Consider the following 24,327-nt stretch of genomic DNA (forward strand, 5'->3'; position numbering starts at 1 on the left):
CCTGAGGTAAAAAAAAAAACAGTTTCGATTAGACTGTAAGCCCATCAATGGGCAGGGATTGTCTCTGTCTGTTGCCAAATTGTACATTCCAAGTGCCTAGTACAGTGCTCTGCACATAGTAAGTGCTCAATAAATATTATTGAATGAACAGTGTCTAGAATTGATGAGTGCTCTATCAGTGAAAGAGAATTGGGAAATTCAGAAGGGGTATGCTTAGCAATATTCATTCAGATTTTGGTCTGATCTTAAAATTCTAAGTTATCTGCATTTTGGCAATGGTCAGCCAGGTATTGCTAGCTCCCATAGGATTATTTTCAGGTGAAAGTGAGTTTGTAAACTCCATGCTTTCTCCACTAGACCCTAATCCCTAACTGGCAATAGGGAATGTCCCCAGTGGTTGATACCTGATGACACATCTGTCCTCCCCCATCCCCCTCCATGCTTTCCCCTTGCTCCCCAAAAGCAAAAGCAGCAGCATGGTATAATGGATAGAGCACGGTACTGAGAGTCAGAAGGTCATGAGTTCTAATCCCACCTCTGCCGCTTGTCTGCTGTGTGACCTAGGTAAGTTGCTTCACTTCCCTGGGCCTCAGTTACCTCCTCTGTAAAATGGGGATCAAGAGTGTGAGCCCCAAGTGGGACAAGGATTGTGCCCAACCCAATTTGCTTGTATCCACCCCAGTGCTTACTACAGTGCCTGACGCATAGAAGTGAACTTCTGCAAACCTGTGGCCTCCTCTCGTCTGCTTCTCCACCTCTCTGGACACAAGCTGCCCTGCAGTGGCTGTTTTAAGAACACCACCTTAATAAGGCAGGGAACGTATCTACTAACACTGTCATACTGTACTCTCACAAGAGCTCAGTACAGCGCTCTGCACACCATAATGGCTCAATAAAAGCCACTGATAATGATAATGCCCCAAGCTGAAGCTTAGTAAAGAGGGAAGGTGGTTCTGGGCTTGGGACTGCTGAGTCGCTCCCCTCCTCCACTTTGCCCCCATGGTAAACCCCCTGAGTGCTTGCATTAATCCCACCTGCCCCTTAGATGCACAATTTAGTGCTCTTCAAGGAGTGGATATTGAGTCCTAACTGAAAAGAAAGGAATTTCTTCTAGGGGCAATAATCTAGCTAGCAGCACACAACAGACCTGTGGTGTTAACACTCCTTGAAGTAAGCAACTCAATTCTGCTCAAACAGCAATTCCATAACAAATTGACCCAATATCTTCACCCCTGGCTGTGGCCCACTTCCAGCCGATGAGCCAGGGCATTATTAGACTCCCACCAGTTTGTGGGGAGTTAATCAATCCTCATTGAAAATGCACCTATCTAATTCTAGTCTCTTTAGAGCCGCAAACACAAGGTCAATTGTTGACCTTTTCAGGTCCCTGAACCGAGACTTACTTACGGGGGCCAGTGGAGCATGAAGAGATTTGACGGGGCAGGAAAGGAAAAAGGAATTCCTGAGTCTGCTTTACTAAAACACCAGCTAAGTAATTTTACCAGAAAATGGAGATATCATTGGTGTTCTTTGTTTACTGTATTTCCTCTGCCTTTAACTAGAACAACATCAATTTTCCACCTCCAGAATTTCATTCTCCTTATGATTGTCTTAAGGACATAAAAATCAGAGTTGAAGATTTGTTATGAAGCACCTGAACAGAAACATCTCTGCTTATTTTCTCTTCTGGTCCAAATCCTCAGTATATAACCACTTGTTTTAACATAGAGATAGCTAGAAAATATATGAATTTATATGTAATGGATAACCACTTGTCAGTTTTCAAGCATTTTTGGTTAATGGAAGTTTCTGTTCATTAGTTGTGTGTCACAGGATGGGAGACGGTAGTCTCCCAAGGAGTCTATGGCTAAAATGTTGTAGTTTGAACATATCTAGCAGCAGGGATTTCATTACAATATAATAAACTTGTATATTGTATTTTTGTAGTGTTCTGTTTGTTCCTTTGTTTTAGGCTCCACAGGGGAAATTTTTATGGGTTGGTAGGAAATGAATTTAAGAGGAGGGAGGATACAGGATGAAAACCAACATGTATGGGGAAATATAGGTTTATTATAGGACCAGTACTCTGCCTTCCCAAGGAGAATTCCTTCACCCTTCACTAGTGATCCTCTACTATTACTGAGCCAAAATGACTTGAACATGGTGGTGTAAAAGCAAATGTCTTTTTGGTGAGAGAGGATGCAGAATCAAATCTCTTGGTTTTTATTTTTAATTTTTCAGCAGATGAATAAAGTATCTTGTATCAGGCACTCATGGTGGAGATGGAAATAGGAAAATTCAGGGCAATGGTAAAACTGATTTCCTTGCACACTGATGACTTCAGTGAGAAGCAGCGTGGCTCAGTGGAAAGAGCACGGGCTTTGGAGTCAGAGGTCATGAGTTCGAATACCGACTTGGCCACTTGTCAGCTGTGTGACTTTTGGCAAGTCACTTCACTTCTCGGTGCCTCAGTTACCTCGTCTGTAAAATGAGGATTAAGACCATGAGCCCCACGTGGGACAACCTGATTCCCCTGTGTCTACCCCAACGCTTAGAACAGTGCTTGGCACATAGTAAGTGCTAAACAAATACCATTATTATTATTATTATTACTTCAACAATTAAGGGACCTTTAAATGACAGAGATTGAGAGACTTGAGTCCAAATTGTTTTGGTGCGGAAAGTTGCTGTTATGAGAAGACAATGCTTTAAATAACACAAAAAATAAGTGCTGTTCATCCTTCCTTTTGTGGTAGCTTATGTATATTCTTATGACAAATAAAGCACACCTATTTATTGTCTGGGGATGAAATTGTAAATAGGTAGAAACTTCAGAAGAGTAACAGTGTGTGGTGTATTGTCTGTATTCCTGCCTTAACTCTGCCCTCTCCTCCGCCAGGCAAAGCTTCTTCTCCTCCCTCATCGACACCCATGCCCGTCACCCCCGCCGATTGTTCCGGACCTTTAACTCTCTCCTTAGGCCCCCTGTTCCTCCCCCTCCCCCATCTCTCACCCCCAATGATCTGGCCACCTATTTCCTCACGAAAATCAACACGATCAGGTCTGAGCTCCCCAAAGTCACCCCGCCGCCTCTCCCCTCCCCCCAACAACCCCTCCCCTACTTTCCCATCCTTCCCTGCAGTATCCTCAGAGGAGATCTCCTCCCTCCTCGCAAGTGCCACCCCCTCCACCTGCGCCTCGGACCCCATTCCCTCTCACCTTCTTAAACCATCGCCCCTGCCCTCCTCCCTTCCTTAACTTCTATTTTTAACCACTCAATCTCCAAGGGCTCCTTCCCCTCTGCCTTCAAACACGCCCACGTCTCCCCCATCCTAAAAAAACCCGCTCTTGACCCCACTTCCCCCTCCAGTTATCGTCCTATCTCCCTACTCCCCTTCCTTTCCAAAATCCTAGAACGAGTTGTCTACAATCGATGCCTAGAATTCCTTAACTCCCATTCTCTTCTAGACCCCCTCCAATCTGGCTTCCGTCCCCTCCACTCTACCGAGACTGCTCTCTCTAAGGTCACCCATGACCTCCTTCTTGCCAAATCCAATGGCTCCTACTCCATTCTGATCCTCCTTGACCTCTCTGCTGCCTTTGACACTGTCGACCATCCCCTCCTCCTCCATACCTTATCTCACCTTGGCTTCACGGACTCTGTCCTCTCCTGGTTCTCCTCTTATCTCTCTGGCCGATCATTCTCGGTCTCCTACGCTGGATCCTCCTCCCCCTCCCATCCTTTAACTGTTGGAGTTCCTCAAGGGTCAGTTCTTGGCCCTCTTCTGTTCTCCATTTACACTCACTCCCTTGGTGAACTCATCCGCTCTCACGGCTTTGACTACCATCTCTACACAGATGACACGCAGATCTACATCTCCGCCCCTGTCCTCTCCCCCTCCCTTCAGGCTCGCATCTCCTCCTGCCTCCGGGACGTCTCCACCTGGATGTCGGCCCGCCATCTAAAACTCAACATGAGCAAGACTGAGCTCCTCATCTTCCCTCCCAAACCCGGTCCTCTCCCAGACTTCTCTATCACCGTGGATGGCACGACCATCTTTCCCGTCCCGCAGGCCCGCAATCTCGGTGTCATCCTTGACTCGTCCCTCTCGTTCACCCCACACATCCTATCCATTACCAAGACCTGCCGGTTTCACCTCTACAATATCGCCAAGATCCGCCCCTTCCTCTCCACCCAAACGGCTACCTTACTATTACGGGCTCTCGTTATATCCCGGCTAGACTACTGTGTCAGCCTTCTCTCTGACCTCCCTTCCTCCTCTCTCGCCCCGCTCCGGTCTATTCTTCACTCTGCTGCCCGGCTCATCTTCCTGCAGAAACGATCTGGGCATGTCACTCCCCTTCTTAAACAACTCCAGTGGTTGCCTATCGACCTCCGCTCCAAACAAAAACTCCTCACTCTAGGCTTCAAGGCTCTCCATCACCTTGCCCCTTCCTAACTCTCCTCCCTTCTCTCTTTCTACCGCCCACCCCGCACGCTCCGCTCCTCTGCCGCCCACCTCCTCGCCGTCCCTCGGTCTCGCCTATCCCGCCGTCGACCCCTGGGTCACGTCCTCAGCGCGGTCCTGGAACGCCCTCCCTCCTCACCTCCGCCAAACTGATTCTCTTTCCCTCTTCAAAACCTTACTTAAAAATCACCTCCTCCAAGAGGCCTTCCCAGACTGAGCTCCTCTTCCCCCTCTACTCCCTCTGCCATCCCCCCTTTACCTCTCCGCAGCTAAAGCCTCATTTTCCCCTTTTCCCTCTGCTCCTCCACCTCTCCCTTCCCATCCCCACAGCACTGTACTCGTCCGCTCAACTGTATATATTTTCGTTACCCTATTTATTTTGTTAATGAATTGTACATCGCCTTGATTCTATTTAGTTGCCATTGTTTTTACGAGATGTTCTTCCCCTTGACGCTGTTTAGTGCCATTGTTCTTGTCTGTCCGTCTCCCCCGATTAGACTGTAAGCCCGTCAAACGGCAGGGACTGTCTCTATCTGTTGCCGACTTGTTCATCCCAAGCGCTTAGTACAGTGCTCTGCACATAGTAAGCGCTCAATAAATACTATTGAATGAATGAATGAATAAATGTATTGTTAAAATGACTCCCCTTTTGTATTCTTGATATACAACAGGAAAAGATGTAATAACTGGTACGGAACCATCTTCATACCCAGAATGTTCTTCTGGTATGCACCGGTTTGATAATGTAGTTTGGGGTTTTGTTGTGGGAATGCCCTGAAATATTTGGACTGGGTGGGAGTTTAGTGAATCTTCAGCTTGCCTGCTAAAATTGAATGAAAGTGTCCTAACCATCACTTGCAATCTCTTGAAAGACGGATGTCATTCTTTAAGCTGTAATAAATCTGGTTACTTTCTGAAGTAGCATGGTACTTGCATAAACATCTGATGATAACCTTCTAATCTGAAACCCAAACATAAAGATAAAAATGTTCTAGTGTTCTGAATAGGATTTACACTGATGTTTGCCCAAGTAGAATTGATGGACATATAATCTTGTCAGAATTCTGCAGAAGTAAATATAAGCTACTATTACAAGTGCATTCAATTTGATCACAGGGCCTGATTATTCATAACAATTATTTCCAGTTCCATTATGTACTGTTTCTACACTTTAATTAAAAGCAATATGCAATTGTAATATTCCTCCTTTTCATTGTTCAGTGGAACGTTTCAGCTATCATTTCTAAAAATGTCTAACAATATATAATTTGTTTAGCAAAAAAGCCAGGAGAGTCACTTAAGTGGCAAGGATAAAATTCATATTCTATGGCAAAGAGATATGCTTTGCTCTTGTTTCTTGTGAATATTTATGCATTTGGTAATTTACAAAGCAATTGGGCTTATATTATGTTGATTAAAGCCTTATAGAATTTTGTATATTCAATTCTTAATAATCTCCACAACATATCTTGCAGGCTGAAAGCAATGAGCAAGCCAAAGAAAGAGCAAATCTAAAGCATTTAAAAACTCCTTCCCTAGTCATTATTAAATCGGACTTCCTTAGTGAGACTGCTCACAAGCTTTTCTTACTGCATGTTTATATCAGTGAAAAATCACCTAGGATTTATTTTATGTTTTATATAGATTTCTGCATTCTCTCTCTCTCTCTCTCTCTCTCTCTCTCTCTCTCTCTCACACACACACACACACACACACACACACACATTTTCTCTCTGGGAAATATTCCCCTTGTCTCCAGGCAGGGTGAAGAGATTTGGGACAGGGACGTTAACTGCCTTTTTTCTATTATTGCCGCGCCACAGCTACTCCCTAAGAGTGCATTTTCAATTGTCTTAACATCTGATTTCAAAAATGGAGCATATCTGTAGTGCTCAGAAACCTGGTGATCTGGAATAAGAAAGAAAGGTGACGTTAGGGAATATCCACTTCATTTTAAAGAATGAGGTCAAAGACAGTGTAGATGTTTTCGACTGGATGGATGTAGTCTAATAAGGATTACAGGACAAATAAGAAAACTGAGTATACATCCATGACAAGAAAATATATAATATGCCCATAATGTTATTTTATATCTTTTTGCTTATACAACTCCTAGTACAGTTCTCTGCACACAGAGGCTCAATATATATTGCTCATAAGAATGTAAACTCCTTGAGGGAAGGGAATAGGCCATGTACCTCAGTTGTATTTACTGTATGCAGAATACTGAAGTAAGGTCTTGGGAGAATAATAATAATGATGATGGTATTTGTGAAGTGCTTACTATGTGCTAAGCACTGTTCTAAGCACTGGGGGAGATCAGGTAATCAGGTTGTCCCACGTAGGGCCCACAGTCAATCTCCATTTTACAGAAGAGGTAACTGAGGCACAGAGAAGTTGTGATGTGCCCAAAGTCACATGGCTGACAAGTGGCACAGCTGAGATTTGAACCCACAGCTTGTGACTCTCCAGCCCGTGCTCTTTCCACTAAGCCATGCTGCTTCTCTGATTACAATGCAGTAGAGTTGGTAGCCATGATCCTTGCTCACAAGGAGCTTACAGACTATTTTCCCAAGTGCCCTCAATTAAAAAGCATTATTCTGATTGCTGTGCACTCAATTAAATACCATTAATATGATTGCTATTATTTTTTCACAGATTAGATAGACCTAGGTAGAAGGCAGTGTGGCATGATGTCTTCGAACTGTATAATTTATTCTCCTCATTGTTTACCCCATGCCTTATAGTTTTCATCTCATTACCCCTGACTGACTGAAAGTAAAGATTTGAAAATATTACTAGTAATAATAGCATTGCATTTCCTAATCAGACCTATTCCTTTATGGCAGAATGGAATCATCTGTTAAAACTCTTGTTACAGAAATAGCCAATTACTTTAATCAGGTTCAATGGAGTTGATGGGAATTGTTGGCCTGAAGGCATTCTTTTTGAGTATGAAATTTCACGGTAAGTAACTTAATGGAATTAAGATTTCCCATTTAGTGTCTATAAAAAAAACCAAAAAATGAAAAATGCACATGTCCATTTATACTTTTTAAAAAACAATACTTGCACAGTAGAGGTGCAGTTGAGACGATGTTATTCCCGAATTCCACCCTGTTGTTTCTTACGTTTCATCATGCTGTTTGCAGTAGCTTGACTAAGTCATAAAAAACATGAATTCAGCAAGATGAATACCAAAATGTTGGGTGAACTTTACTTAGGGGAAATTTTTGGAAAGGATATCTCGTCATATGTGCAGGTACGTAGAGGAACAGTTAGTAACTGAGTAACCTTTAGAATATTTCCATTCAGCCTTATAGGAAATAAATGTCTATCTGAAACCAACAATGTAAGAACAGAAAATATTCCTACTATTTTATGTTTTTCATTCATCTTCATTTATAGCTTGCTTTGAAATTTTTTTCTGAGATTGAAATATCCCTTAAAGCAATAGTTAGCCTCTCCAGGAAAAATATGTGTGTTTTTATCATTGTCCTGAAAACAGCTCATTTCATTAATACATTTTATTAAAGTAGTCAGTCTTCCCAAGGAGAATTATTTCACCCTTCACTAGTAATCCTGTACTATAACTGAGCCCAAATGACTTGAACATGGTTTTTGTTAAAGCAAACATCCTTTTGGCGAGAGAGGGTGCAGAATCAAATCTCTTGGTTTTTATTTTTTTTTTTCAGCAGATGAATAAAATATCTTGTAACATATATGAGAGAGATTCAATGAATTAGAATATTTTGGGATATGTTTAAAGGATCAACAATAAAAAGATATGAACCGGCATGTGACATTAATCAGTGACCAAGTAATGGGGGGGTCATGGTTTGGTCATTTGCCACTACAAGTCTTGGGGTCATTTCTGCATATTGATCGTTTTTTCTTAAAGTTAAGGATGGAGACATCTGTTCTCTTTCAGTGGTACTGGAGTACAGATACTGGAATCAAAGCTTCTTTAATGTTGGATAACAGCTCCCTTCAATCCTTGGTATCTCGCCATTCATTGTCCATTTCTTGATCTCCACCACCCATTTCAGTCTTCAGTGTCTTCTTGTATTCTGATTATGTGCTACTATGAAGCACTGATCAATCAGTGGTATTTGAGCACTTACTATATACACAGCACTGTACAAGTAGTTGGGAGAGTACAATACAACAGTCAGACAAGTTCCCTGTCTACAAGGAGCTTATATTCTAGAGCTGACAAAGTATTTCTTGCTTTCCTGCAAGCAGTTTCAGATCACATTCTTTTTCACCAGACCAGTCTTAGGTGATGTTGCCTTGCCAAATCCATAGTGTTTGAATGGAGTTTAGAAAGAGTTGTGAAAGAGCCCCATTCACCGTTCATGTTGGCACCTGGAGCTGTGATTTTTGGCTAATAGAGTGGTTATGATCTTGTCACAGACCTCCTTTTAGGGAACCTTGTACTCCAGGAGCCTGACATTGAGTTGCCTTGATGGGTTTGGTGCTGCTTAATGATAAACTGATTGCCTTTGTGAGGGTGAGTTTTGAGCATATCTAGTTGATAAATAGTCCTTCACTTAAGCACCCTTCGTGGTTTCAGGTAATCGTTGCCAAAGTCAGGGACTGGTCTTTGGAATTTCCAGAATTCTGGGTGACCTCTCCCTTCCTAAGGCTTCTCTCCTCCCCTCCCTCCCCCAACCTCTGACGAGAAACACTAGAAACCAAGCTACATTGAATAGATGGTTTGAATGAGGAAGATGAGCTGAGGATAATGGGAAGTTTATTGGCTGGTGAGACAGGAAGGATCGCGGTGGTGTTTACGTTAAGGGGAAAGTCAGAGGGAGGGCAAGAAATAAAGTAAAGGGTTAAGTGAAATTCTTCAGCCTTTTATAAAATTTAACTAGGTTCTTAGCCCCTTATCTGGCCTTTGAAAAAAGATGCATTACTCCTATGTTTTCAGTTATTCATCGTTTTAGCATAAGTTAAGATCTCTCGAGAAAAGCTAAGGTCATCTTAGAGAAAGAATATTAAGTGCCCATTAAACAATTTGGAGAAAATTAAAAGTGGTAACGTATCTTCTTACAAGGTTCTTATGTGAGAGCTGATGGCATTTATGAACCATCCTTAGGCCATGAATATGTTGGCTCGGTATTTTTTTTTTTTTGGACCACTTCAGTTGCACATATTTTAATGCTTGTCTCCATCATTAGAGTGTAAGCTCCTGCTGGACAGGGAATGTCAGTTGATTTTCTGTACTTCCTAAATGCCTAATTCAGTTCTCCCCACCAAGTGGGCAGCTGCTTTATAAATATTACTACGAAGGGTGGTATTACTTGTTACTGTTATTACTACTTCTGAGATAGATTTTTGTCTTTCTGGTCCTGATGATTTATTCTCAAATGTGAAAAAAGGGAAATGATTATTTATAAATTCAAAGTAGTAATAATAGTACTAATTCCGTTATTTGTTAAGTGCTTTCTATATGCCAGATACTGTACTAAGCGCTAGGGTAGATAAAAGGAAATCAGGTTGGACACAGTCCCTGTCTCACAGTCTTAATCCCCATTTTACAGATGAGATAACTGAGGCACGGAGAAGTGAAGTGACATGCCCACAGCTACACAGCAGACAAGTGGCAGAGCAGGAATTAGAACCCATGACCTTCTGATTCCCAGGCCCACACTCTAGCCACTATGCCATGTTGCTTCTCAAGACGTAGTGTGCTGTTCCCTTCAGAAAGAGCATCAGTGGCCGAAACCCCATCTTCCAGACAAGGGAAAAAAATCATTTATGATCTGACCTACATGAGATTTTTAGGATAAGCTGTTCTAATATAAAAGCAGCATGGCTCAGTGGAAAGAGCCTGGGCTTGGGAGTCATAGATCATGGGTTCGAATCCCAGCTCTGCCGCTTGTCAGCTGTGTGACTGTGGGCAAGTCACTTAACTTCTCTGTGCCTCAGTTACCTCATCTGTAAAATGGGGATTAAGACTGTGAGCCTCATGTGGGACAACCTGATTACCCTGTATCTACCCCAGATCTTAGAACAGTGCTCTGCACATAGTAAGCGCTTAACAAATACCAACATTATTATAAAATACAATGTAATGGCCAGGGTTTATCACATCCACAGGCTTTCCCAAGTCTACCTGTTTCCCTAAACAGCACTAATGATCTCTACCCTGTGGCCAGCTAACAATAATAATAATAATAATAATCATGGCATTTGTTAAGCACTTACTGAGTAGCAGGCACTGTACTAGCACTGGGGTCGGCACAAGATAATAATAATGTTGGTATTTGTTAAGCACTTACCATGTGCAGAGCACTGTTCTAAGCGCTGGAGCAGATACAGGGTAATCAGGTTGTCCCACATGAGGCTCACAGTTAATCCCCATTTTACAGATGAGGTAACTGAGGCACAGAGAAGTGAAGTGACTTGCCCACAGTCACACAGCTGACAAGTGGCAGAGCCGGGAGTCGAACCCATGACCTATGACACCGAAGCCCAGGCTCTTTCCGTTGGACACAGTCCCTGTCCCACATAGGCCTCACAGTCTTAATTCCTGCTTTACAGATGAGGCAACTGAGGCACAGAGAGTAATAATAATTACTGTGGTACTTGATAAGCACTTACTATGTGTCAAACACTGTTCTAAGTGCTGGGGTAGATTCAAGTTAATTAGGTTGGACACAGTCCCTATCCGCAGTGGTCTCACATTCTTAATCCCCATTTTACAGATGGGATAACGGAGGCCCAGAGAAGTCAAGTGACTTACCCAAAGTCGCACAGCAGACATGGGGAGACGGCATTAGAACTCAGGCCCTTCTGTCTCCCAAGCCTGTTCTCTATCCAGTAAGTCACCCTGCTTATGGTAGGCAGATTTGATGCTTGGACATTTGTGGCTGCCCAGCCAGGGTGGACTGATGATTTTGGCTGTGATTGTGCTGTTGTGGTATTTTGTCCATGTCTGCCCCTTCCCTTGGTCATGGTGTCGGCCAGAAGCGCCGGTGGTTCTGGGCTCTCCCCTGTTGCCACACAGCCGACTCGGCCAGACATGGCCTGAGGCCTAGAGAACTTGCCTGGTAGTCGCCAGGACAAGAGCAGTGGGGGGAGGCCAGGATTGAGCCACTGGTAATGCCGAGAGGCCCCGTTGCCGGGCAGATGTGCCGACGGCTGGGTGCCCAGGGCCTGAGGGAGTTGACGCCAAGGGATGTGCAGCTCCAGAACTTCTGGACCTGCCTGCAGAGCGCATACTCACTGACTTCCTGTTTGGTTTGCCTTAAGCTGATTTGGGACCCAACCTAAAATTTTCTCCATAGGAATTCTTCAGGAAATCCCCTGGCTTCTACAGATAGAGTATATCATTCAAGTAAGCGTAGATAGTCACTGAGTGCCTACTAAGTGAGAAATACTGCACTGAGCTTTTGGGAGATAACAGAAGCGAGAAGCCTATTTTACACCACCCCTGCCTTCAGAGTGTGTACAGTCTAACTTGAAGACGGAAAGACCAACACTAGTGATAAATGGGAGGAGCAGAAAGAAAAATCAGGCTATTAGCAGCAAGTAGGCCAAAGATATCAAGAGGAACTTTAATTGAACGTTCAAATTCAAGGAAACTCATTTACTTCTGCCATGCCACTCACTCAAAGTACACGCGAGTACCCTGTGTCTGAGTGGCCCAAGGTACTTCCTTTACTTAATGTCACTAATTATATTGGTATTTGTGCTGACTACGTGTCAATTACTGGGGTAGATTTTACAGGTGAGGGAACTGAGACATGGAGAAGTTCAGGAATTGCCTAAGGCATATATCAGGCAAGTGGTGGAGCTGGAATTAGAACCCAGTTCCCCTGTTTCTTAGCCCTGTGCTCCTTCCACTAGGCTATGCTACTTGTGCTATGTTGTTCAACTTACTGAGCTCCAGGGAGCATCCCAGAGCCAGATTGGGGCGGGAAATGGTGAGAGAAAATTCCTCTCCTTGGAACTTCTCCCCGCTCCCACCCTCCAATCATCCAATCATTTCCTCGACCTTCTTGGGTTTGTTTTTTTTTTCCCAAAATGCCTCTTCCAGGTCTCTGCTGCCATTCATGAGTCCTCTTTCTGCCAAATCTCTCCAAAATCCAACTTTCTGGATCCTTATTTTCTCCAAATCAAAATAAGGAATCCTGAAACGGATTTGTGGCTCTCTCTTCAGGTGTCATAGTTTTGTATTGTGTAAAATGATGGGAGTAGTTCTGTCTTGTTTAGTTTTGTTTGTTCTCATTTATCCATCAGGCTTAGGGTATGCTTCCCAGGTGAGGTGGAGAGGAGATCAATATTTTCAGGTTTATGATATGATGTAGCAAGAAGGAGTTAAAGAAGGGTTTGAGCCTCAGTGACACCGACTGGATAAAAACAGTTAGTTTGAATAGCTGTAAAAACAAATCGCCCTTCTCACGCCCAAAGCCTTGATCATGTATTTTATTTTGGCTTTATCCTCAGAACTTCACTGTGCATTAAAATGTGAATATGAATTATCCTCAAAATGGTCATGCATTTAATGTGCAACCTCTGATCCATTTATTAGTATGCTAAATCACTGCATTTGCCTTAAGCAACCTGTTGTCTATCTAAATGAGCCTTACTCGTTGAAGAATGTAGCTTTATGATTTAATCTGTGGGATCCCTTGTTTAACACATTCTCTAGAAAATAACGTACTAGCACTGCGGTCGGTACGAGATAATCAGGTTGGACACAGTCCCTGTCCCACATAAGCCTCACAGTATTAATTCCTGATTTAATTAATAAGATGCAGTAAGTGGTGGATTTTGCCATGAGGCCATTTTTTTCTGGCTTCTTATAACACTTTAAACATACAGTTTGCATGTAATGTGATGAAAGTATTAGGGAACGTTCTTCCCCTCCACACGTCTTCTAGAAAAAAATAAACAAATTGACTAGGAAAATAGCAGTGAACACACATATGGAGTCAGTCAAGTCATGATGCTAAGCTTCCCAACCTCTGCTTCACCCACACTGAACCATATCCCATTGTCCTGTCTTATGCTGTTGAGTCAACGCATAGCGACTCCACAGACACATCTCTCCCAGAATGATCAACCTCCATCTGCAATATTACTGGTAGGGTATGTATCCATAGTTTTCTTGGTAAAAATAGGGAAATGGTTTACCATCGCCTCCTTCCACGCAGTAAACTAGAGTTTTTGCCCTCGTCTCTCTCGCCCATGCTGCTGCTGCCCAACATAGGTGAGTTTTGACTTGTAGCAGATTGCCTTCCACTCGCAAGCCACTGCCCAAGCTAGGAATGGGACTGGTATGCCTCTGCTTGACTCTCTATCCCGTAGCCAAGGCTGAGAGAGTACTGGAAACTCTCCAGATGCAAATGTGAGAGGGGATAATATTGTATTTAATGATTTTGCAACTTTTCAGTCTTTAAAATAGCATACAGATAATGAGTTCCCAGCGTGTGAAGCATTCTGCTAGTGAAGGACATAATGATAATCTCTTATTGTGTATCAATATCAACCTTCAATTCTTATTGACTCAATGGTTACTCTATCATTTTCCCATAAAGAAAACTGCCTCCATCATCCATCTCCTGTAGTTTAGGAGAATTCCATTTTTTAATGAAAATTCCTTCGGACTGGGATTGTACAAACCTTATTTCAGCCTGGGGATTGATCCATTTGAATCAACACTGCTTTGGGAATTGAGACCTGGAATCTAGTCCTAGTTGTGCCATTTGCAGGCTAACGTGGGTGAAGACTGGCCGGGCCCTTTGTAGTGTGTTAATCCCCTGACTGTCTACTCATAGTGGCATGCATCCGACGTTTCAGTGGGAATACAATTAGTTGAGACCAGGGTGTGAATGTCGCTCACCAGCCTGATCGTCAGTTCAGCCACAAAGTTCTCAGTCCTGGAGTCCCAGCACTGCATCATCTGTCATTCAAGATGGGTGAATCCATAGTCAAACCCTCATGGCATAGTTTGGAACACTATCAAAGTAAATAGGGAAAAGAGAAGTTTAAATTCCCTATACAAGTCATGCACATTGATGCTGTCAATCTGCTATGTGACGTGTTTTAGCTGTAAATTCATCTATTACTATAAAGATTCTATAGTATTGCTCATACATACACTCCAATATATGTGGTATAAAATTTATAGTTTTTAGGCATGTACGATAAAGGTGATTTTTTGTTGTTGTTGTTGGACAAAATGACTCAAACAGTTACTGTCCTTTTAAAGTGTTTTCCTTCTCTTCCTACAAGGAAACATGATTTTGTATATATACCCCTTTACTCTGCCAAAAGAAGGGTTTCTAGAATGAAGTTAGTGCATTTATAGTGCATTTATTTTACTTTACAAATAACTATCTTTGGCAATTAACTCTAATTTACTTCTTAGCTCATTTATCAAAATGGGAGTATTTAGAAACTGAAGCAATCCTGTAAAAATTTGAATGAATTAAGATGAAATGAGACACTGTTAATTGGCATGTGTTATTTTTGATGAAGCAATGTATTTTGGGACTCTAAGCAATGTTAATGCATCTCTCCAATGATATATTTGACTTTATCAAATTGTATGGTTACCTTGGAGAGTTGTAAGGTCTTGAATGCTTGTTTTGGGAACTGGACAAAAACGTTTTTAGGCATGCAACCGTCTATTTTCATGCTTGCTTGATCTAGTCGGTTGCTAAAAATGGTTGCTAGTTTGAATGCATTCTGCCTAGTTTGCATTCTTTGTTGAAAATACCTATGTTTCCAAAAATAATGTTTTCGACCTGAATCACAACCATATGGACCCTTAGATAATGTCTAATTTGTAATGTTTAAATCAGGCATTAGCCTGAAATCATTGCATCAAATAGCTAATTATCTTCTCTCTCCCTTTTTCCTTAGACATAAATGAGTGTGAAGCAGATCCCTGTAAGAATGGTGGAATTTGTACAGATCTCATTGCTAACTATTCCTGTGAGTGTCCAGGGGAATTTATGGGAAGGAATTGCCAGTACAGTAAGTATTGCAGATGTACTTTGTAAAATTCTCAGTTTCTAGTATTTCAAAATGTCCTTGAATGCCATGCATGCTGCCTTCAAAAAAAAAAAAGAGGCTAAGTCACTGAGGATGTGCATATTTTCCCCCAGTTGGTAAATATCGCATATATGAGGATTGACCAAAGGATTAAGCAATGTTCCACTGGGACACACAGAAAGTCTGAGGTTGGGCTTGTGTTGGGCTTGTACTGACTTGTCTTCCTGGAACCAAGAAAGTCAGTCAATCAATGGTATTTATTGAGCACTGACTTTGTGCAAAGCACTATACTAAGTGCGTGCTTAGGAGAGAACAATATAACAGTATAATAAAGTTGGTAGACACGTTCCCTGTCCACAATGAACTTACTGCCTAGAGGGAGGTGGGAAGTGTAGAGAAGCCTTTGGTGTGATCCCATTTCAGAAAGTCGTCTTGATAACCTTCTTCAGTTTATTTTTCAAAATGTAACCCAGGATAAACTCCAGATTTGGTTAGATTTACATGGAATGCTCAGCACTTTTTAATAGTGCATGAGTGGTGTGACACATTTTACCACTGTGGTAGTCATTCAAGCGCCATTCTCAAAAGGAAGGAAGGAGAAGGAAACTGGAAGTTGTTGCTAAGTAGAAGGAAACTCACTCCCGGGGCCTCTCTCTCAGACGGGAAGGCTACTTAGAATCTAGGGGTAGATTAGGTCCTGCCTAATGGACCTTAGCCAATCACAGGAAAGTATTGGGAAAGGAGGAAGGGAGGCACCTGTTGGTTGGGTAGAAGATGGTTCTGAGATGTGATCCAGTGGTCAGGACACAAAAAAGAAAAGATTGGGGAATTGTGGGATCACAGGAGTGAGTGAGGATCTTACCCCACAGGAGGGGAAACAATTGTCTGGACCAACAGCAGATCTGCCCTGGCATCCAAATATCGCAACTGTAGGATATTTGGAGGTGGTGAAAGTGGAACCTGGGACATCCCAAGAGAGGAGAGGAAAGGGCCCAGAAGAACATGTGCACCAAATGCCAGTGGGAGAATAAAAAGGGTCCTGAGGAAAAGGGGAAAGGTGTTAGAGGATAAGGGAAAGGAGTTTGGGATCAGAATTCTCTTCTACTTTTTAGCAAATGAGTGGTTAATAATATTTACATTTCTTCAATTAAAAACCCACTCAGAGATCTAAGCTTAGTGTGTGCCCATAACTCAGGCCTGGGTGGTTCCGGGATGGTGGGGAGATGTTTGCCTGGATGCAGAGAGACTTTTTTCCCCAGAACTAACAACAGCCAATCTTAGGAAGGAACCCCCTGCCATTTGGAAGCGTGATTATTTGCAAGGCGAGGGGTGGAGTGGGGTTCATACGAAGGAAGTCCCAATCTCGCCCATTTGAGGAATTGAAAATATAGAGGGCTTTAGGACCCTGCCGGGGATCCGGGCTCTCTTGAGTGATAGCAGACTCTGGGCCAGGCTTTGAGTCTGAAGTGCCAGGCACATCACAGCCATGGGAGGGACACAGAACTGCTTCTTCTGGCATTTCAATTGTGTTCCACCCATGCAGATGTATGCTTCGGATGAATGTTTCCCAGTTTTCTAACTTGTTAATGGTGCCATAATACATAATCCAAACACACGTTATGGGTGATCTGAGACTATTATCACCATTTCAGAATTTTCATGATTTTTTTTCTGAGCAGTCAGGTCATTGTGCAGGAACTGGGATTTTTACCCAGAGCCACAGAAGAATCAAATTTTCTTTTTAAGTGTGGCAGCTCATGGGGGTTGAGGTTGGTAGGGGTGAGAATGTGGAAGAGGCCCAGGACTGGCAGACAAAGTCATTGGGTCGCAAGTACCTGATTTGGGCTCATTTTGGCTTCAATCAGAAACTTCCAGTTCTTTTTGGAAAGTCAGGATGGCTGGGAATCCAGTCAAAAAACTCTGTGCAAGCATGCAACGACTTTATCCTAAAGCCAGAAACAAGAGGCCTCATCACCTCTGTGGCGTTTGCACCAATTTTCTATAGTGGAGGAAATAATAAGAGGTTATATTCTGTAGTGAGATGCTTTCATATATCAAGATCACAGGTTGACAGGAATCGTAGCTTTAAATATTCAGCTCTTGAGTTCTGTACAAATTCCATAGAGGATTGTTTATCATCATCCTATGATCATGAAGTAAATATTATGTATAACCCCCAGTGTTGTTCAATTTAGAGATGTAAAGTTTAATGCCTTTTCAAACAGAATCCAACAAGAATAGTCTTTTTTGAGTTCATTGAAGAGATGTACTTTTACTAAATAGTACCCTTAGTGGCTCCATAATTACTGCAGCTTCCCAGAGAATTGTTTACAAATCAAGAGATGATATTGTGAATTAAAATTTAAAGTAATCCTTACAATTTCTCACCAAAATGTCCTTAGAAAGATATTTTCAATTCAATTAAATTTAAACACCTATATTTGAGCACCCCTTAGCATCCCATTGTGTGCTTCTGTGAATTATTGGAGGTTTAATAGTTTTGATTTTCCTTATATGGAAAGGCTCGTTTTAGTGTCTTGGTTATATTGTTTTAAACTGAAATGCAAGTTCTGGATGATGGGCCTAACTCAGATTCTAATTAAACTCCTGATTTAGATTCCTTTGAAGATCTTAAATTAGAACTCAAGTATTCAGCCACACATTTTTATGAAAAGCATGCAAGAAAAATGACAACAAACTGGAATGAACAATCCACATTCCCAAGGCTCAGATACCCTTTCATTCCATCTTTTATTTAAAATGGTATATTGAGAAATTAACAAAAATAGAATTTGACATTTGAATAAATAATGCAGAAATGGGCACGATGATTTTCATGCAATTGATCGGGTCCCTCAATAACTCTGGGCTTCATCGATCTGGCTGTATCAATGTATTTCTGGAGAGTCACTAAAGTCCATTCAAAGTTCTGATTAAAGGAACAGGGTTGGTTGCTAGACTCCAATAGTTCTCTGAGAGCCCTTTGTTTCATCTTCAACAAAAGGGATTTAGTTAACAGCATTTTGTATTCAGCACACAGTGCTAGAAAATGCTAGGCTGAGCTATCGAAAGGAGAAGTAGGTCTCTGATATTGTTTCCTTGAGGGATTATGCTCTCTTGTGATCCAACAAATCTCCCTTCAAGAGGAGCCTTGGATGGGCATGTAGACTGAACCGAGATTTGTGTCCCTTGCTAATATGTTTGTTTTGCCTACTCGGGTCTGAAACTGCTTCAAACTGTCCCCCAGATTTAGAGCATCAACTGGGCCACAGCTCTTCTCACATTCAAATCCCTTCTAGAATTCCAACTCCTCCAATAAGCTTTCCCTTATTAATTTCCCAGCCCTCCTTCCAGCCAGTTAAATGCTTAGGAAGTTATGTTATGCCCTCCTCTGCCTTCCTGTGTATATATTTGCTCATTTATTTTATCCCCTCTAGTTTTAAATATGTTCATGCTGGTCTTCTCCGTTAGAGGGTAAACTATTTGTGATCAGGTGGCTTTTTCCAAATTAGCTATTTTCCAAATATCTATTACAGTGTCCTACACCAAGTGGGCATTCAATAAATGCTACTGTTTTTACTGAAAACTGGAGCCCGAGTGGACACATCGATACATTCAGTGGAAAGTTTTGCATTCAGCTAGGTGCCACATTTCTTCTTCCACTCTAATAACAAAATGAAGCATTCATGCCTTTCACTTATTCTTGCGAAATCACTTAAATGGAATTGTACACACTTTCTTGGTCGATGGATATTAGATAGACCTATAGAACCTCAAAATAGCCATTGAGAATGCAATTTTTGGCAAGAATGCAAGTTTGGGGTCTCATTTGAAAGCCAGCAAAAATGTTTCAAGCTGCTGTCCTACTTAGATTGAATGGCTTCAGTATTCTCTCAGGAACTCGAGCATTTTCCAAGAGTTTTATGGTGGCATCTGTGCATTCAGCGAGAGAGCAACTTGTAGAAAAAGCTGGGCCATTTCTCAGGCACATTGACTGCGGGTGATTCACTCAATCAGTTGTATTTATTGAGCTCTTATTGTGTGCAGAGCACTGTACTAAGCACTTGAGAGAGCACAGAAAGTTGGTGGGCCATTATTGTATTCGGACCATCCAAACGGCACGATCCGGCCCACTAAAAATGAAATCACTAACTTCCACCGAGACTCTTCTAAGGAATAAGCTAACTGCTAGGGTTGGAGGAGCCATCCTTATGACAGCCTGCCAAAAACAAAATACCCCATTAAGTTTTATTTGTCTATATTTTTCATGCTCTCTACACCTGAGCAGAGCCAGCTATTCGGGAAGGTGTGTCACTGGGTGAATAATAGGACCTCACCATTAGTCTAGGATGAAGTAATTTCAGTACTCCTTTCCAGAATGCAGTTGATAATGGCTTTTGATTTATATGTCAACCCCATTGCTGCTGATCTCCCGTGACATGACTATAGAAAGGAAATGAGGGAGAAGTCATGGCATGAAGGAAAACATTTTTTCAAGCTTTTAAAAAATAAACCTAAGGTAATAATAGGATATGAGATCAAGGAAAACAGACAAGGACATTAAAAAATAATCAAGCCACAGCGTTGTTTTCTGGTTAGAAACCCAGTGGAATATGAATAGAGAGCCGTTGGATATGTTGCAGTCTAAGAGAAAGTGCATATAGGAAAATATCTTCCAAACAGGAAAACAAAGAGGATAGACAAGGAAGAAATAGCCCTAAAGCATTTTTTTGGGTGGTGGTTTTTTTTTTTTTTTGGTTTCATTCTAAGGAATTATGGACTTTCCATGGTTGTCATTATTTCATATAATAATAATAACGATGATGGCATTTGTTAAGCACTTACTATGTGCCAAGCACTGTTCTAAGCTCTGGGGGAGATACAAGGTAATCAGGTTATCTCACCTGGGGCTCACAGTTTTAATCCCCATTTTACAGATGAGGGAACTGAGGCACCGTAAATTGACTTGGTCAAGGTCACAAAGCAGACAAGTGTCAGAGCTGGGATTAGAACCCATGACCTCTGACTTCCAAGCCTGGGCTCTTTCCACTAAGCCACGCGCTTGTGGTTATTATTGCAGTTCCCTATAGAGCTCCCGGGTCATTCATATAGGGATAGGTCTGGAGTCCAGTGGAGGTCAGCAAGTAGATAAGAGGGAAGGCAATGGCGTATCTGGTTGTTGGGGGGAACCCCTGAGTTTACTTCTGCATGGCTGAAGTCTGAGGACTTGTGGGTATATATGAAAAGGCTCCTATTCAGGTTTCTTCTCAAAGTAACGTAGCTATATTTTTGCTTTAACCTAATACTGCACATTCCTTTTAAAGAGTTTTCAATAAAAGCAAGAAAGTAGAATCCTGGGTCAGGTATAATAATGTTGGTATTTGTTAAGTGCTTACTATGTGCCGAGCACTGTTCTAAGTGCTGGGGTAGATACAGGGTAATCAGGTCCCACGCAGGCTCACAGTCTTAATCCCCATTTTCCAGATGAGGTAACTGAGGCACAGAGAAGTTAAGTGACTTGACCAAAGTCACACAGATGACGAGCAGCTGAGCCGGGATTAGAACCCATGACCTCTGACTCCTAAGCCTGTGCTCTTTCCACTGAGCCACGCTGCTTCTCAATGTCCCTATAAGCCAATTGTATTTAAGTGCTCACTGTGTGCAGAGCACTATACTAAGCCACTGGGAGGGCACAATAAAACCCGAGTTGGCAGACACGTTCCCTGTCAGAACGACAAGCTGACAGTCTAGAGGAAAGGAAAGGAAATTCAAACTCTAATATTGTGGTAAAAATAAATAATAAACCCTTGGGCTCAGAGATGAAACTGAATAGAATTTCAGTCTTTGACAGGGAATCAGCCGCCTCTGGTTCTATTTTCGAAGTGCTGCCCTAGAGATTGGTGTAGAGCCATTCCACTTTGAAAGTTCACCTTCTGTACCTTAAAGCGATTAGACAGTAAAGGAGAAACTCTGCAAAGTGTTTTAGTACACCCCTAGGACCTGATAAATACATTTAACAAATTAAAACAGCTTCTCATTACCAGCCAGATCCTCATTTAATACAAATAATTGCTAAAACACCCAGTAGGGCTTTGATGGTTTTCAAGGTGTATCAGCATTTCTCTGATGCATTAAGTTCCAATTTTTCAGAGATGATAATTTGCCGGCAAAACTCCTTTCTGGTCTGTCACTAACTACTGAAGTTCTCAGTTCAAAGACAGACTTTGGGAAGGGTTTTGGGAGGGAGATAGAAACCAAACGGGGAAATGGAATCAGAAAACGTGTGATTGGCCTATATCTATCCCCAATGCTAAGCACAGTACTTGGGTCCATTGTAAGTGCTTAATAATTATCAATCAGTCCATGGTTTTTTATCATTATTATTATTATTATTATGTATTTGTTAAATGCTCTCTGTGTATCAGGCTCTGTCCTAATGCTAGAGAAGCAGCATGGTACAGTGGAAAGAGCCCGGGCTTGGGAGTCAGAGTTCAAGGGTTCGAATCCCGGCTCCGCCACTTGCCAGCTGTGTAACTTTGGGCAAGTCACTTAACTTCTCTGTGCCTCAGTTACCTCATCTGTAAAATGGGAATTAAAACTGTGAGCCCCACGGGGGACAACCTGATCACCTTGTAGCCCCCAGCGCTTAGAACAGTGCTTTGCACATAGTAAGCTCTTAACAAATGCCACCATTTATTTTTTATTTTTTTTAATGCTAGGTTGCTAATCAGGTTGGACAGAGTCCCTGTCCCAAATAGGGCTCACTGTCTTAATCCCCATTTTATAGATGAGGTAATTGAGGTCCAGAGAAGTTAAGTGACTTGACCAAGGTCATACAGTGAGCATATGGCAGAGCTGGAATTAGAACCCAGGTCCTTCTGAGTCCCAGATCTGTGCCCTACCCACTAAGCTTCATGCTTCTATTTAGGGAGTACTTACTCTGTGTAGACCACTGTATTAAGAACACAGGAGAGGACCAATCAACCAACCAATATTTTCAGAACCAAGATAGTTTTCATCACATTCCAAATGAAGAAGCAGCTAGAAGAAAGCACCATATAAACTGCTACGCAGAGCTTTTTGGCATATTAAGATTTTTGGTGCCTACTCTTTGAGCAGGCTGAGGCAGATGATGAAGGGTGGAGCACACAGTTTGACCTAGCCTGGGTGAAACAATGCTTTTGCTCCACACTAGCGGAATCATGGATCTCACATTGAGGGACCACTCTTCAAGAGCATTTATCAGCACAGAAGCACCGATTGAGCTCCTACGCTGTGCACAACCACGAAGGGATATGTGTACAGTAGACAGCGACCGAAATAATGCCGTTCAATTCGTGTACTCCTTTTCAGGAATAATGATAATTGTGTTGGTATTTGTTAAGCACTTACTATGCGCAGAGCACTGTTGTGAGCACTGGGGTAGATACAGGGTAATCAGGTTGTCCCACATGAGACTCACAGTCTTAATCCCCATTTTACAGATGCACAGAGGCACAGAGAAGTTAAGTGACTTGCACACAGTCACACAGCTGGAATGCACCCTGATTGCTAAGCGAGGTATTGCTGTACAAATAAATGTTGCAATAGAATTTATTACTTGCTTACTCTGTGCCAACACTGTACTAAGCATTTAGAGAAAATACCCAAGTGGAAATTAAACACAGAACCTGTCCCTTGTGGGGCTTCCGATATTAAAGTTTAAGTGTAGAGAAAGGATTGGAGGCTGACCCAGAAGTTGGGATGAAACATTACAACCCAACACAAACAAATAGAAAAAATAGGCTTGAAGCCTCAGTGGTGAGGGAGGAGTCCCAAACGTATGCGAGAGGAAGCCGGGTGCAGGGACTCTTGGTGATAGCAGACAAGGAGGCAGTTACCAAGGAGCTTTTTTTGGCGGTGAAGGAAGAGTGAGAGTGTGCTGGACTCTTAAAAATGCAGAGCTCACTCTATTGCCAACCTTTCTTAAGATGATTATTTTGTAACTTATATTTTTCCTAACAACCCACGTCTCAAACATTTTCTAAACCTCCAGAGCCATTCCGCTTGACCAAGACTTTTTTTAGAAAAGTGTCCACAATCGGTACCTTAATAGCTTTATCTAGTCAATAATACACATTTCTTTTAAGCCTCTAAAGAGAATAGACCTGTAAAATATCCAAACTAGAAATAAATTGCAGTTGAAGAATATGGTTCTATAAAAGGAAATAAAAGCCAGAGTAAAGCCAGTAAATCCAATACTAAATTTCAAGGAAAACAGCAGTAGGAACAGAAAATAAACGACTCTGACAAGAAAAATGGATGGGACCTTAGTTATATAAGGAGCCCATAAATACCAACTCCATTATCGAGCTACAAAACCTCAAGCAGATGGAAGCAGAGAGGACCAAAGAAAGCTGTAGTGACTTGGTTAGAAAGAAACTCTTCATGGAGTCCTGAGGTAACCTAGCCAGACTTGCAGGTAGCATTTTTTGTGGCACTAATGATTCTCAAAAACTATTGGGTCCATGAAATTGGCATCAACACAGGTACATTACCAAGTCCTCTCCCTTACATTCCTGCCATTTTCTTCTCATCCTCATTTTCATCCTCCTTCTCTACCTCTCCACCTCTTCTTCCTCACCTCACTAGACTGAGAGCACAAGCTTCTTCCCTGAGAGCTGCCAGCTTCTAGTTTTGAAAATTCAAGCCACTTTTTTCTTTGCCCTTGCTATGAAAGGGAAGAGAAGTGGATGGTTGATTTCAGAGATGGAGCTTCTGCCGCTCATAGAATTAGAAGGATGAAAAACAAAAAATTAAAGCAGTGCGCACAATTCCCTCCAAGTGCTCCTTCTTAAAGACC

At 42.1% G+C, this 24,327-nt stretch overlaps 1 protein-coding gene across 4 annotated transcripts in view; it reads left to right on the top strand.

Annotated features, from left to right (window-relative positions):
* The window catches only part of EDIL3 (EGF like repeats and discoidin domains 3), a 316,556-nt gene that overhangs the window by 159,571 nt on the left and 132,658 nt on the right, over positions 1-24,327 (top strand). For all 4 annotated transcript variants that reach the window (XM_029070916.2, XM_029070911.2, XM_029070902.2 and 1 more), the window contains one exon: positions 15,354-15,467. In XM_029070916.2, coding sequence (XP_028926749.1) covers positions 15,354-15,467 — 114 coding nt within the window. The remainder of the gene's footprint in view (positions 1-15,353; positions 15,468-24,327) is intronic.

The sequence above is a fragment of the Ornithorhynchus anatinus genome, chromosome 1 (genome assembly GCF_004115215.2).
Source record: "Ornithorhynchus anatinus isolate Pmale09 chromosome 1, mOrnAna1.pri.v4, whole genome shotgun sequence".
Lineage (NCBI taxonomy): Eukaryota > Metazoa > Chordata > Mammalia > Monotremata > Ornithorhynchidae > Ornithorhynchus > Ornithorhynchus anatinus.